General features: G+C 42.8%; 1 protein-coding gene across 3 annotated transcripts in view; it reads left to right on the top strand.

Annotated features, from left to right (window-relative positions):
• Positions 1–15,258, top strand: part of HCN1 (hyperpolarization activated cyclic nucleotide gated potassium channel 1) — a 315,989-nt gene that overhangs the window by 18,579 nt on the left and 282,152 nt on the right. For all 3 annotated transcript variants that reach the window (XM_073343906.1, XM_073343905.1, XM_073343907.1), the window contains exon 2: positions 6,138–6,561. In XM_073343906.1, coding sequence (XP_073200007.1) covers positions 6,138–6,561 — 424 coding nt within the window. The remainder of the gene's footprint in view (positions 1–6,137; positions 6,562–15,258) is intronic.

Raw genomic sequence — 15,258 nt, 5'->3', positions numbered from 1 at the left:
TTTGCTTCAGGTTGGGGGGCTGTCTGTAAGCAAGGACTGGCCTGTCTCCCAAGATCTGTGAGAGTGATGGGTCATCTTTCAGGATAGGTTGTAGATCCTTGATGATGCTTTGGAGAGGCTTTAGTTGGGGGCTGAAGGTGATGGCTAGTGGAGTTCTGTTATTTTCTTTGTTGGGCCTGTCCTGTAGTAGGTGACTTCTGGTACTCTTCTGGCTCTGTCAATCTGTTTCTTCACTTCAGCAGGTGGGTATCGTAGTTGTAAGAATGCCTGATAGAGATCTTGTAGGTGTTTGTCTCTGTCTGAGGGGTTGGAGCAAATGCGGTTGTATCTTAGAGCTTGGCTGTAGACAATGGATTGTGTGGTGTGATCTGGGTGAAAGATGGAGGCATGTAGGTAGGAATAGCGGTCAGTAGGTTTCCGGTATAGGGTGGTGTTTATGTGACCATCGCTTATTAGCACTGTAGTGTCCAGGAAGTGGAGCTCTTGTGTGGACTGCTCCAGGCTGAGGTTGATGGTGGGATTGAAATTGTTGAAATCATGGTGGAATTCCTCAAGGGCTTCTTTTCCATGGGTCCAGATGATAAAGATGTCATCAATATAGCGCAAGTAGAGTAGGGGCATTAGGGGACGAGAGCTGAGGAAGCGTTGTTCTAAGTCAGCCATAAAAATGTTGGCATACTGTGGGTCCATGCGGGTACCCATAGCAGTGCCGCTGATTTGAAGGTATACATTGTCCCCAAATGTGAAATAGTTATGGGTGAGGACAAAGTCACAAAGTTCAGCCACCAGGTTTACCGTGACATTATCGGGGATACTGTTCCTGATGGCTTGTAGTCCATCTTTGTGTGGAATGTTGGTGCAGAGGGCTTCTACATCCATAGTGGCTAGGATGGTGTTTTCAGGAAGATCACTGATGGAGTGTAGTTTCCTCAGGAAGTCAGTGGTGTCTCAAAGATAACTGGGAGTGCTGGTAGCGTAGGACCTGAGGATGGAGTCTACATAGCCAGACAATCCTGCTGTCAGGGTGCCAATGCCTGAGATGATGGGGCGTCCAGGATTTCCAGGTTTATGGATCTTGGGTAGCATGATAGAATACCCCAGGTCGGGGTTCCAGGGGTGTGTCTGTGCGGATTTGTTCTTGTCCTTTTTCAGGGAGTTTCTTGAGCAAATAGTGTAGTTTCTTTTGGTAACCCTCAGTGGGATCAGAGGGTAATGGCTTGTAGAAAGTGGTGCTGGAGAGCTGCCTAGCAGCCTCTTGTTCATATTCCAACCTATTCATGATGACGACAGCACCTCCTTTGTCAGCCTTTTTGATTATGATGTCAGAGTTGTTTCTGAAGCCGTGGATGGCATTGTGTTCTGCACGGCTGAGGTTATGGGGCAAGTGATGCTGCTTTTCTACAATTTCAGCCCGTGCATGTCTGCGGAGACATTCTATGTAGAAATCCAGTCTGTTGTTTGTGGAATAAAAAATATTCAGAACTTTGATACAATCCTATAGTCTAGCTTTTTGATCTTATTTTGTTCTATAAACTCTGATTTTAATATAACTTTTTGCTGACATTCAGTGCAAGGAAGAGCATAGTGGTCTGCATAATCACAATGTATAATTAATCCATTTATACATTGGATTGTTCTGGAATGAAATTTCTCCATTCAGCATTCTGGGTTTTGTCTGGTTGGTGTTTGGCTCGGTTAGTCTTAGTTATATAACTACTTCTTGTGGCTCTTAAACTTCCAAGTCAATTAGAAGTCAAGCAATGGCTTATTTAGAAGTGAACCATGGGCAAATGTGCTTGTGCTATGTGATTATTCTAGTTCTCTTCCAACAGTTTTCAGGATTTCTTGGCGATGTTCATAAATGCTCTCAAAGCAGTTAAATCACTTTGGGAGATAATTTTGTAGAAGTGATTGCAGGGATGGTAATTATGGGCTATAGCACTATTGTATGTGGAAGTAGAACAGCTTTCTCATCTATGCGGCAGTTTTAGCATGTCCAACAACCCTATTGTTGTATAAACTCAAGATCGTTTGTACTAGTCTTGATAATGGACTGTTACGCATTTACTCCAATGAGTGTGCAGCCTACCAACAGTGTTATCGAGGTGTTAATCAGATTGGAGCCACAAAATTTGTCTGGAAAAAATGGGAAAATTTTGTAAGTTTTGCTTTCACTCTTTGTTTGCAGCAAGGTTTCAAATGCACCAGAAAGAAATAAGAGTGCATGAAATAGATAGGGAATTACTTGCAAGAGTCTGTTCTGTGTGAACTTTTGCATTTCATTTTAAAGATATTTTGATAATAAAGACTAATCTCTTTTGACTTCTGTTGGAGCAAAGATTTTTAGTATATGGAATCTTTCTGGTTGCTCTATAGTGCATTTGCTAGTTGTTTTTAGTCCGTTGTGTAAGAAGTTACATCATTTGTCTTCTGCCTCTGTATAATGTATTAAATTAATAGGCAGCAAATTTAAAACAAACAAAAGGCAGTACTTCTTCACATAACACATGGTCAACCTGTTTAACTTTTTTCCAATGTATGTTGTGAAGGCCAAAAGTATAACTAGGTTAAAAGAAAGAATTAGATAAGTTCTTGGAGGATAGGTCCCACATCCCCATGCTCCAGTTGTCCCTACCATCCAACTGCCACAAGTTGGTACTGGATGACAGGGGATGGATTACTCAAAATTGCCCTCTTATGTACATTCCCTCTGGACCGTCTTGCACTGGCCACTGTCATAGCCGGGATACTGGGTTAGATGGACCATTGATCTGACCCAGTATGGCTGTTCTTATGTTCCTTAAGAAGTGGTACTATTCCTTTCCAATTTCTGTCCCCTTTGTTACAAAGCCTACCTTCCCTTGAGTTGTGTCCATTGGGAAGTCATGCAGCCCTCTACTTAAAGTCCCAGCCTGAAGCCCTTCCATCCTCATCCCAATGGGTGCATGTTCTGTATGGCAGGTTACCAGCCTGACTCCCCATTTCTGCAGTAAACGTTAGAGATTTGAGACTGATACACTACAATCAGGGATAACGAGACAATTCAACAGTAGAATACCAAGGGAGGAAAAATCACTTTTGTAGTGGTAATAGGGGTGGCCCATTTCAAACAGTTGACAAGAAGGTGTGAGTAACAGTAGGGGGAAATTAGTATGGGGAAATTAGTTTTTGTAATGACCCATCCACTCCCAGTCTTTATTCAGGCCTAGTTTGATGGTGTCCAGTCTGCAAATTAATTCCAATTCGGCAGTTTCTCTTTGGAGTCTATTTTTGAAGTTTTTTGTTGAAGAATTGCCACTTTTAAATCTGTTATTGAGTGTCCAGGGAGATTGAAGTGTTCTCCTACTGGTTTTTGAATATTATAATTCCTGATATCAGATTTGTGTCCATTTATTCTTTTGCGTAGAGACTGTCCGGTTTGGCCAATGTACATGGCAGAGGGGCATTGCTGGCACATGATGGCATATATCACATTGGTAGATGTGCAGGTGAACCAGCCCCTCATGGTGTGGCTGACATGGTTAAGTTCTATGACGGTGTCCTTTGAATAGATATGCAGACAGAGTTGGCAAAATGTGACAGCTTCAACAGGAGAGATTGAGAACAACCCATATTAGAATATCCCAGTGTCCTGTGTTCCCTAACCGCCAGGATAAAGGTTAGAAGGGAGGCTTCCTTCTTCTCTTCCCTGTCCCCAGGCCATTTTGTGATTATCACCTTACTTCGCTTTTTCATCAAAATGCCCAAAATTGAAAGGAAAATTTTCAAGTTGGATCAAAACAAAATGTTCCATTTTGACATTTCCAAAACTTTTCAGTCTGGCCAAAAGTATTAGGTGAACTCCACATAAATTCATTCATGGTTTCTGGTTGACCAATGCTGTATTTTAGAGTGAATACATTATTTTCCAAAAGTATTTTTCCCAGCTCTACTATCCAAACATTTTAGTACCTTACAAAAGATAGTTTTGTTCAGGTTGAAAAAATGGGTGAGGATTTGGATGTTGTTGTTTGGGTTTTATTTTTGCTTCTGGGTTTACTGTTTTATTCCAGTGCAGTTATGGCATGGACATACTTAGTGTGTTATCTGCTAGATTTTGGGTTTTCATTTGGATGTAAGGCAAGAAAAAACTTCATTAGCTTGCTAAAGCATTCATGATTGATATCAGGCATCAGTACTTTTTATGTAAACATTCTGATAGGTTTTGACAGGAAGTCTGGGGACATCTACTGAATCACATATTCACCTTTCAGATATGCCATGGAGGGAATAAACTAATGTCTTGTCACAATCCTGCATTTATCCCAGATGCCAATCACCAGTAGGCAGATTGTGTAATGTTTATATAATGATTAGTCTTTGCAGTGATTGTGCATATTTCAAATGGCTAAAAAGAAAACTTTATCTTTGAAAACTCGTGGCGAACCGGGGAAGTCCTGGATGACTGGAAAAAGGCTAATGTAGTGCCAATCTTTAAAAAAGGGAAGAAGGAAGATCCTGGGAACTACAGGCCAGTCAGCCTCACCTCAGTCCCTGGAAAAATCATGGAGCAGGTCCTCAAAGAATCAATCCTGAAGCACTTGCATGAGAGGAAAGTGATCAGGAACAGCCAGCATGGATTCACCAAGGGAAGGTCATGCCTGACTAATCTAATCGCCTTTTATGATGAGATTACTGGTTCTGTGGATGAAGGGAAAGCAGTGGATGTATTGTTTCTTGACTTTAGCAAAGCTTTTGACACGGTCTCCCATAGTATTCTTGTCAGCAAGTTAAGGAAGTATGGGCTGGATGAATGCACTATAAGGTGGGTAGAAAGCTGGCTAGATTGTCGGGCTCAACAGGTAGTGATCAATGGCTCCATGTCTAGTTGGCAGCCGGTATCAAGTGGAGTGCCCCAAGGGTCGGTCCTGGGGCCGGTTTTATTCAATATCTTCATAAATGATCTGGAGGATGGTGTGGATTGCACTCTCAGCAAATTTGCGGATGATACTAAACTGGGAGGAGTGGTAGATACGCTGGAGGGGAGGGATAGGATACAGAAGGACCTAGACCAATTGGAAGATTGGGCCAAAAGGAATCTGATGAGGTTCAATAAGGATAAGTGCAGGGTCCTGCACTTAGGACGGAAGAACCCAATGCACAGCTACAGACTAGGGACCGAATGGCTAGGCAGCAGTTCTGCGGAAAAGGACCTAGGGGTGACAGTGGACGAGAAGCTGGATATGAGTCAGCAGTGTGCCCTTGTTGCCAAGAAGGCCAATGGCATTTTGGGATGTATAAGTAGGGGCATAGCGAGCAGATCGAGGGACGTGATTGTTCCCCTCTATTCGACATTGGTGAGGCCTCATCTGGAGTACTGTGTCCAGTTTTGGGCCCCACACTTCAAGAAGGATGTGGATAAATTGGAGAGAGTCCAGCAAAGGGCAACAAAAATGATTAGGGGACTGGAACACATGAGTTATGAGGAGAGGCTGAGGGAGCTGGGATTGTTTAGCCTGCAGAAGAGAAGAATGAGGGGGGATTTGATAGCTGCTTTCAACTACCTGAAAGGGGGTTCCAAAGAGGATGGCTCTAGACTGTTCTCAATGGTAGCAGATGACAGAACGAGGAGTAATGGTCTCAAGTTGCAGTGGGGGAGGTTTAGATTGGATATTAGGAAAAACTTTTTCACTAAGAGGGTGGTGAAACACTGGAATGCGTTACCTAGGGAGGTGGTAGAATCTCCTTCCTTAGAGGTTTTTAAGGTCAGGCTTGACAAAGCCCTGGCTGGGATGATTTAACTGGGAATTGGTCCTGCTTTGAGCAGGGGGTTGGACTAGATGACCTTCTGGGGTCCCTTCCAACCCTGATATTCTATGATTCTATGATTCTATGAAAGAACTCTCATAGTCTTAATAGAATAAATAAAATACACAGAGAAGATAATATTCTATATGGGTCTCATTGTGTAGTCCTCTCTTAGGCAAAGCTGCCACTGATTTGTACATTGCCTACAGTGTGCCAGGTTCTTTACAGACAGATGCAAAGACAAGAACCTGGTCTCAAAGGGCTTACAGCATAGATACTCAACATTAAATTGATGTTTTTTATTTTATAATTACATCAATAATTCTATTTGTTGTTTTTATTTCCTGTAGGTTTTACTGGGACTTAATAATGCTTATAATGATGGTTGGAAATCTTGTCATCATACCAGTTGGAATCACATTCTTTACAGAACAAACAACAACACCATGGATTATTTTCAATGTGGCATCAGACACTGTTTTTCTGTTGGACTTGATCATGAATTTTAGAACTGGGACGGTCAATGAAGATAGCTCTGAAATAATATTGGACCCCAAGGTCATCAAAATGAATTACTTAAAAAGCTGGTTTGTGGTTGACTTCATCTCATCAATACCAGTGGATTATATTTTTCTCATTGTAGAAAAAGGGATGGATTCAGAGGTTTACAAGACGGCTAGAGCACTTCGCATTGTGAGATTTACAAAAATCCTCAGCTTGTTACGTTTATTACGACTTTCGAGATTAATTCGATACATACACCAGTGGGAGGAGGTAAGACATATATTTATATATCCATTCACTAAGATTCTGTTCCTTTAAAAATGAAGTATTAGAACTCTTTAAAGAGCTATAGATAAACTGGGCATGGAGAATCATGAAATCTATGACTCAGATAAAGGCATTTTCACTGCCCATTTAGATTATTTACACAGGTTGAATATTTTGATTACTTACCTGGTTTAAAAATGGTGATTGCCACCATCTTGAGTTAGCTCCTTCTTACCTACCCACTTCCAAAAGTAATACTTTGGGGAATGATCTCATGCTATCTAGCAACTTCATAGAGGTTACATTTCCAGAGTTCCAGGAATGAATGGCATTCCCTAGTATTTGGCATGCCAGGAAATATTACCATGGCCAAGAAAAAGTATTTGGGAAGGGTTTCTGCACAAATAATTACAAATCAGTTATTTAGTTTCTTGCTTATCTCCATTTTTGAAATTGCAGACCATGAATGTTTTTGTTTTTGTTTTGTTTTGAAGTGTGTGGAGCTGCCAAAAGTAACAGTAAAATATAACTATTGGCTGTTAAGAATTCTCATGGGTAAGAAACCTGAAGAAGGTTTTGTAACTAAAGAATATTTTTGTGAAATGAATGCTGTAAGATATTATGGTGCCTTTTCCATCTCATACGTTTATCAGCTGTATCCTTTTCAGTGCACTAGATTCTCCTGCTCCTTTAAAAATATAAACACTAATTTTGTCCATAATATCCAGCAAACAAATCAGTTTGTTAACAGCCTGACCCTGAGAGGTATAGAGTACAGTATAAAACACTTGTTCAAGCCAGTGGTGATGGTTGGAAAACAGAAATCCCATGCAGATTGATGAGAACTGCCGATGCTCAGTACCAGTTAGAATTAGTCCCTGAATTTTCTTTGTGAAATCTGCTTAGTTTTGCCTTCTAGAATGACATGGTAGGTGATACAGTGTAGTTATTATTTAAATGTTAACAATATACTGTACTCTTATACTCAGTTTAGGTATGACAAGTGATTAAGAAACTCTTGCAGGCCTCCCATGAATCTGTGCTTTTACCTCTGCCGTGTTTTCTAGAGGGACATCCTTGAGAATTGTTTTCAATGACATTAATTTGGTTCAGATCAAAATGAGTTAATGACATGCTACAAACCATGGTGCCACAAATGAATAGTAAATTTACTAATTTCCAATTTATAAGCAAACACAATATTTTAAAATTAATATAATAGAAGTGAGATCTCAAATCCAATATAGGGACATAACGTTTGTACTCAAAGGTTTCTCTTCCAAAAGGTTTTGTTTCATCTCTGTTGGCCAATAAACTGGCACAAACAACATTCCTCCCCACCAAAAAAACCCAACAACAGAGAAATGAGTCCAAAGCAGAGATAATTGAGTAGATGCTCCATCTAGTTTACAGTGGGCAGCCATTGAGAATCCCCAGGGCAAACAAGCTCTCCCTTGGGCTGCCACGTCACTCCATCTTTGACTCCACTTGTGAATCCTCAGAAATGTTTTTGGGTTGACAATTTTTGTGCTTGTTGGGTTATAAGCAGTGGTAGTCCATTTCTCTGGGAATTTCTACAATGCCTTTCACCTTGATATCTGAGCACCACTAGGAAGACAGAAAAAGAATCCAAAACAAGCTATTCATATTAGTTTTTAAAAAACAAACATTTTGCTTTTTTTAAAAAGGTCCCAATGACCTTAAAAATGTACAGATGTGTTAACAATGTGGACTAAATCAGAAATTGTCACCATAAGTATTGATGAATACATGAATGAAATTCATCCAATAAAAATATTTCTCTTCCCATTCTATGCGTTTTTTGACATTTTAGTAAAGTTCCTCATGGATTTTCATACTTTTCTTTCATGTCCTCTAATAGCATATTGCTATTTTAAATTTAGTTGAGTCTTTGACAGTATTCTACATGATTATCTCAGCTACAGATTATAGACTGTACATTAAGATATGATAATAGCTTAAAAGGAAACAAAAATAGTTTAAATGTAGGATGAGCTGTGCTTGAAAGACCATTAGCTGTATGGTCCCCCAGAGTGATCAGTGCTCAGACCTTTGCTGGTATTTATTTACACTGCATTAAGAGCATGCATGCACATGCCTGACAGAGAACAATTAACTTTGTTGATGACACAAAATTAAAACCTGTTTCTCTGTATACAAATTAAAGGATTTGATCCTTTTTTCATATGGGCTGATGTGTGATTTTAAATGTAATTTAGAAAAATCTGAAATACTACATATTTGGATCAAGAATGGTGAATACTAGGCCAAAACCACCAGAAGGGCCATAAGTGATTCCTTATTTTAATAAACTGCCAACAGAATGCACTCAGGAAAACAGTAATAGACAAATTAGGTTGTATAATAACACTTATCCCACTGAGTTTCTTTTATAACCTAAGTTACAAAAGACAGGTTGGGATTGTTTGGGATATCCCCAGAACTCTAAGATGAATAGGCTGCAACTATAAGAGGATTTTTATTTGATATTTTTCACACAGGTTCACGTTCATTTTTACATAATTTAGTATCCAGCTGCCAATAGTCATATTCAGCAATTTTGAGGCAGTAATGTGTGTAGTCTTGAAGATTTCCCTTTAACCATCATGAAGGAATGCAGCTGCAGCCTGCAGTATAGTTTATATAAATTCCAACTAGCTGTCATGGGGTGTCTCCTGAGGGTCCTTCAAGATTAAGTACAGGCCACAATACTGCAGGTCTCCTTCACCACCACCACCATGTTGTATTTTGTTGTTCCAGTAGGCTGCCACCTGTAGTGCTATTTACATATATTTACAAGCTAAGCAAAGCAAACTCCCCCACTTTTTTCTGGGGAATAGAATGGGGCTCGAACAGCCAGCTCTGCTTTCCGCCAGCTCTCCCTCTTCTCAGGGCTTCCTTCCTCTCAGTTTATGTGCTCTCAGCTGCTGGGATTTCTTCCCCTTCTAATTAGTCCCTGAATAGTAGCTCTGCTGTGTTGATTGACCTTCCAATTAGGTCCCAATTAACCTATATTGGAGGGGATTTGAGTGACAGGATGCTGAGTCAGCTCCTGACTCATCACACACTGTCACAGGAGCATAGTTAATGTCAGCCCATGTTAGTAGTTAGACCGGGGTGGGCAAACCTTTTGGCCCAAGAGCCACATTTGGGTATGGAAATTGTATGGTGGGCCATGAATGCTCATGAAATTGGGGGTTGGGATGCGGGAGGGGGTGAGGGCTCTGGCTGGGGTTGCGAGCTCTGGGGTGGGGCCAGAAATGAGAAGTTCAGGATGTGGGAGGGGGCTCTGGCCTGGGGAAAGGAGTTGGATTGTGTGGGAGGGGGAGGGCTCCAGCTTGGGGTACGAGCTCTGGGGTGGAGCTGGGGATGAGGGGTTCGGGGTGCAGGAGGGTGCTCAAGGCTGGGACTGAGGGGTTCAGAGGGCGGGAGTGGGATCAGGGCTGGGGCAGGGGGTTGAGGCACGGGAAGGGGTAAGGGGTGCAGGCTCCAGGCGATGCTTATTTCAAGCAGCTCCTGCCTCTGGCTCCTATGCAGAGGCGTGGCCAGGCAGCAGGCACTGCCCCTGCAAATCCCATTGGCTGTGGTTGCTGGCCAATCATAGAATATCAGGGTTGGAAGGGACCCCAGAAGGTCATCTAGTCCAACCCCCTGCTCAAAGCAGGACCAATTCCCAGTTAAATCATCCCAGCCAGGGCTTTGTCAAGCCTGACCTTAAAAACCTCTAAGGAAGGAGATTCTACCACCTCCCTAGGTAACTCATTCCAGTGTTTCACCACCCTCTTAGTGAAAAAGTTTTTCCTAATATCCAATCTAAACCTCCCCCACTGCAACTTGAGACCATTACTCCTCGTTCTGTCATCTGCTACCATTGAGAACAGTCTAGAGCCATCCTCTTTGGAACCCCCTTTCAGGTAGTTGAAAGCAGCTATCAAATCCCCCCTCATTCTTCTCTTCTGCAGGCTAAACAATCCCAGCTCCCTCAGCCTCTCCTCATAACTCATGTGTTCCAGTCCCCTAATCATTTTTGTTGCCCTTCGCTGGACTCTCTCCAATTTACCACATCCTTCTTGAAGTGTGGGGCCCAAAACTGGACACAGTACTCCAGATGAGGCCTCACCAATGTCGAATAGAGGGGAACGATCACGTCCCTCGATCTGCTCGCTATGCCCCTACTTATACATCCCAAAATGCCATTGGCCTTCTTGGCAACAAGGGCACACTGCTGACTCATATCCAGCTTCTCGTCCACTGTCACCCCTAGGTCCTTTTCCGCAGAACTGCTGCCTAGCCATTCGGTCCCTAGTCTGTAGCTGTGCATTGGGTTCTTCCGTCCTAAGTGCAGGACCCTGCACTTATCCTTATTGAACCTCATCAGATTCCTTTTGGCCCAATCTTCCAATTGGTCTAGGTCCTTCTGTATCCTATCCCTCCCCTCCAGCGTATCTACCACTCCTCCCAGTTTAGTATCATCCGCAAATTTGCTGAGAGTGCAATCCACACCATCCTCCAGATCATTTATGAAGATATTGAATAAAACCGGCCCCAGGACCGACCCTTGGGGCACTCCACTTGATACCGGCTGCCAACTAGACATGGAGCCATTGATCACTACCCGTTGAGCCCGACAATCTAGCCAGCTTTCTACCCACCTTATAGTGCATTCATCCAGCCCATACTTCCTTAACTTGCTGACAAGAATACTATGGGAGACCGTGTCAAAAGCTTTGCTAAAGTCAAGAAACAATACATCCACTGCTTTCCCTTCATCCACAGAACCAGTAATCTCATCATAAAAGGCGATTAGATTAGTCAGGCATGACCTTCCCTTGGTGAATCCATGCTGGCTGTTCCTGATCACTTTCCTCTCATGCAAGTGCTTCAGGATTGATTCTTTGAGGACCTGCTCCATGATTTTTCCAGGGACTGAGGTGAGGCTGACTGGCCTGTAGTTCCCAGGATCTTCCTTCTTCCCTTTTTTAAAGATTGGCACTACATTAGCCTTTTTCCAGTCATCCGGGACTTCCCCGGTTCGCCACGAGTTTTCAAAGATAATGGCCAGTGGCTGTGCAATCACAGCCGCCAATTCCTTCAGCACTCTCGGATGCAACTCGTCCGGCCCCATGGACTTGTGCACGTCCAGCTTTTCTAAATAGTCCCTAACCACCTCTATCTCCACAGAGGGCTGGCCATCTCTTCCCCATTTTGTGATGCCCAGCACAGCAGTCTGGGAGCTGACCTTGTTAGTGAAAACAGAGGCAAAAAAAGCATTGAGTACATTAACTTTTTCCACATCCTCTGTCACTAGGTTGCCTCCCTCATTCAGTAAGGGGCCCACACATTCCTTGGCTTTCTTCTTGTTGCCAACATACCTGAAGAAACCCTTCTTGTTACTCTTGACATCTCTGGCTAGCTGCAGCTCCAATGGGAACTGTGAGGGCGGCGCTCGGGGTGGGGGCAGCGTGCGGAGCCCCCTGGCTGCCTCTACGTGTAGGAGTCAGAGAAGAGACATGCCACTGCTTCCAGGAGTCGCATGGAGCCACAGCACGCGGGGAACGGGGCAAGCCCCCAACCCCACACCCCGGTGGGAGCTCAAGGGCCGCATTAAAATGTCTGGAGGGCCAGATGCGGCCTCCGGGACGTAGTTTGCCCATCCCTGAGTTAGACTCTTGTTGGTCAATGAGTGGTGATGAGAGAAAACATTTAAACAAAGATGGAGTGGATAATTTGACAGGAATTCAATTCCTTTATTTATAAATTGTCATTAACCTAGACCTATTATTTTTTCACTCTGGCTAAAGTACCCTACACTTACAACCCAAACATCAATAAACAGATGATACCTTGTTAAATAAAACCACACAATTTTAAAGTAAGTAAATTTTTGGAAGAAAAGGGGGAATTAGTATGTAATTATTCTTTTCGCAAAAGACTCCTTTCCTCCTCTGACAGCTCAGCATAGACTTCCAAAAATATTAAATATAGAATACTGGACCAAATTTCCACCTAGTATAACATCATAGAATTCAAAGAATCAGACAGAAGAGACAATATTATGTGATTTAAGTGACTGATCACACACAGCACAGATATTGAATCATGGGAAGTGGATACTCAAATGCAGTTGTCAAAATGAATAGTTCAGAAGCAAACTGATAGAGGAAACTTGTTCACCTAAAATATTCATTGAATTTGAATTAACAAATTTAAAAACTATTATTTTTCATGGTAAAACTTCCAGTAGAAAATGGGGATATGTTGATCAAATTATTTACTTTTATAGGTCAAAGGTCTATATGTGACTAATCAGCTATTCAAGAAAATTTTCTATCATCTTGAGGGAATGGACCATTAAGTAGGGAATAACTCATGTTACGGTTTACTTTTTTCTTTAAAATTCCTACTTTACTGACAGCACTTTCTATTCTTATTTTGAATCTGGTATATTACTCTTGAGTTTGTATTCAGCTATTTTGGTTGTATAAATTTCTTTCAAACTGCTGCTTTCTTCAGCAAGGTACTTCTAAAAACATGATTTGTAATAGACTTAGAGCAGGGATCTGCAACCTTTGGCACGCAGCCCGCTAGGGTGAGCCCCCTGGCGGGCCGGGCCGGTTTGTTTACCTGCCGCATCTGTGGGAAGCGGCGGCCAGCACATCCCTTGGCCCGCGTTGCTTCCTGCAGCCCCCATTGGCCTGGAATGGCAAACCGTGGCCAGTGGGAGTAGCAATCGGCCAAACCTGCTGATGTGGTAGGTAAACAAACTGGCCCGGCCTGCCAGGGGGCTTCCCTTGGCAGGCTGCGTGCCAAAGGTTGCTGATTCCGGACATAGAGATTGCTTTTTTCTATTGCTACTTGCAATTACAGAACAGGCATCAATAATACTGCTCCGTTGGCCTGAATGCTTAGCCAGTATTTGGGTCCTTTCAGGTTTGTTTCAGTTAGGAGGAGAAATTTGATGATGCAAGTCAGGTATATTTTTTGGTTTAGGACTGTTTATTTATTTTTTTTTAAAAAAAGGTTATAAAATCGTGTTTCCCTGAATATAGTAGAAACAATATAAGGCAGTTTTTGCTTTGTTTCCAAGACTGCCCCTCCTGTCAGTTCTGTGCCCTGAGGAGCTCTGCCTCTCTGCTCCCTCTCAGCACCATGGCCGTGACTAGAGGCCTAGCAATTTCATGGTCCATGATTTCAGCTATTTAAATCTGAAATTTCATGGTATTGTAATTGTAGGGGTCCTGACCCAAAAAGGAGGTGTAGTGGGGTCATAAGGTTATTGTGGGGAGGGTTGCGGTACTGCTACCCGTATTTCTGTGCTGCTGCTGGCAGCGCTGCTGCCTTCAGAGCTGGGCGGCTGGAGAGCGGCAGCTGCTGGCCAGGAGCCCGACTCTGAAGGCAGCTTGTGCCAGCAGCAGCGCAGAAGTAAGGGCACAGTCTGGTATTGCCACCCTTACTTCTGCGCTGCTGCCTTCAGAGCTGGGCCCTCGGTCAGCAGCCATCACTCTCCAGCTGCCCATTTCTAAAGGCAGCAGCGCAGAAGTAAGGGTGGCCCGGTATATTGTTGCCACCTTTACTTCTGTGCTGCTGCTGGCAGGCCGCTGCCCTCAGAGCTGGGCGCCTGGCCAACGGCCGTCACTCTCTGGCCACCCAGCTCTGAAAACAGTGCAGAAGTAAGGGTGGAAATGCCATGACCCCCTCCTAAAATAACCTTGTGACCCCCTGCAAATCCCTGTTGAGTCGGAATCCCCAATTTGAGAAACACTGTTCTGTCCCATGAAATCTGTATAGTATAGGGTAAAAAGCACAGAAAAGACCAGATTTCTTGGGGGGGAGACCAGATTTCACAGTCTGTGATGCATTTTTCATGGCCATGAATTTGGTAGGGCTCTACTTATGAGTGCTTCGCTTGCTGTCTACTCACTTTTCTCCTGCTTTTCTTTCTTTAATGTGTCTAAGACTTGCCAAACAATCCTCTAGCCCCTGCATTTTCAGTGCGGGAGCCCACATTGCTAAGCTTCTGATCAGTTCTTGCCATGTGGTCCATTGACTTGGGAGGTGGCTTCTATTGTTTCCAGTGATCTGAGTACATAAAGAGGCTTAATCACCTTCCATTTAGCCAGAAAGAAAATTTCTTAGCGGACCCACTGGCTTTTAACCATGTTTGTGATTTTCTGTAGGTCAAAGACCCCCTTGATGGCTGGCACTAACACCTTCCAGACTAACAATAAATAAAACTGTATTCCTAGAAATGCACCATAAATCTATGTGATGTTGAAACACATGATTATCTGGGATTTAAACACATTTTAAAATGGCTAGACAACTGCTATCTTCATCTGAGTAGGGATGGGCAAAGAAGGCTGTTTTGTAAAATTCAGTTACCAAAAGTAACTGTAAATTTAACTATAGCCAAAATAAAAATAAGGTATGGGTGACCTCTAGTTTTAATTTTACCCGAACTGCCCAACTTTAATGAGTCAAGAGGATTATAGATTTCAGTGCTGCCCTTTGCTAATGCTTACCTCTGAGCAAGTCAAAACTTCCCAGAAATGTCTTACTGTTTTTCTGTTTGCCATATTGTTGTAATAGCTGACTTTTACAAGCCACACAGTAATGAGTGCCCACATCTGAGACAATTCATGCTTGTAGCCTGCGAGAAGCATTCAGAAGAATGAAGAG

The sequence above is a fragment of the Lepidochelys kempii genome, chromosome 5 (assembly GCF_965140265.1).
Source record: "Lepidochelys kempii isolate rLepKem1 chromosome 5, rLepKem1.hap2, whole genome shotgun sequence".
NCBI classification, from domain to species: Eukaryota; Metazoa; Chordata; order Testudines; family Cheloniidae; genus Lepidochelys; species Lepidochelys kempii.
Note: the sequence above shows the minus strand (reverse complement) of the source record. Positions and strands in the feature narration are given on the sequence as shown.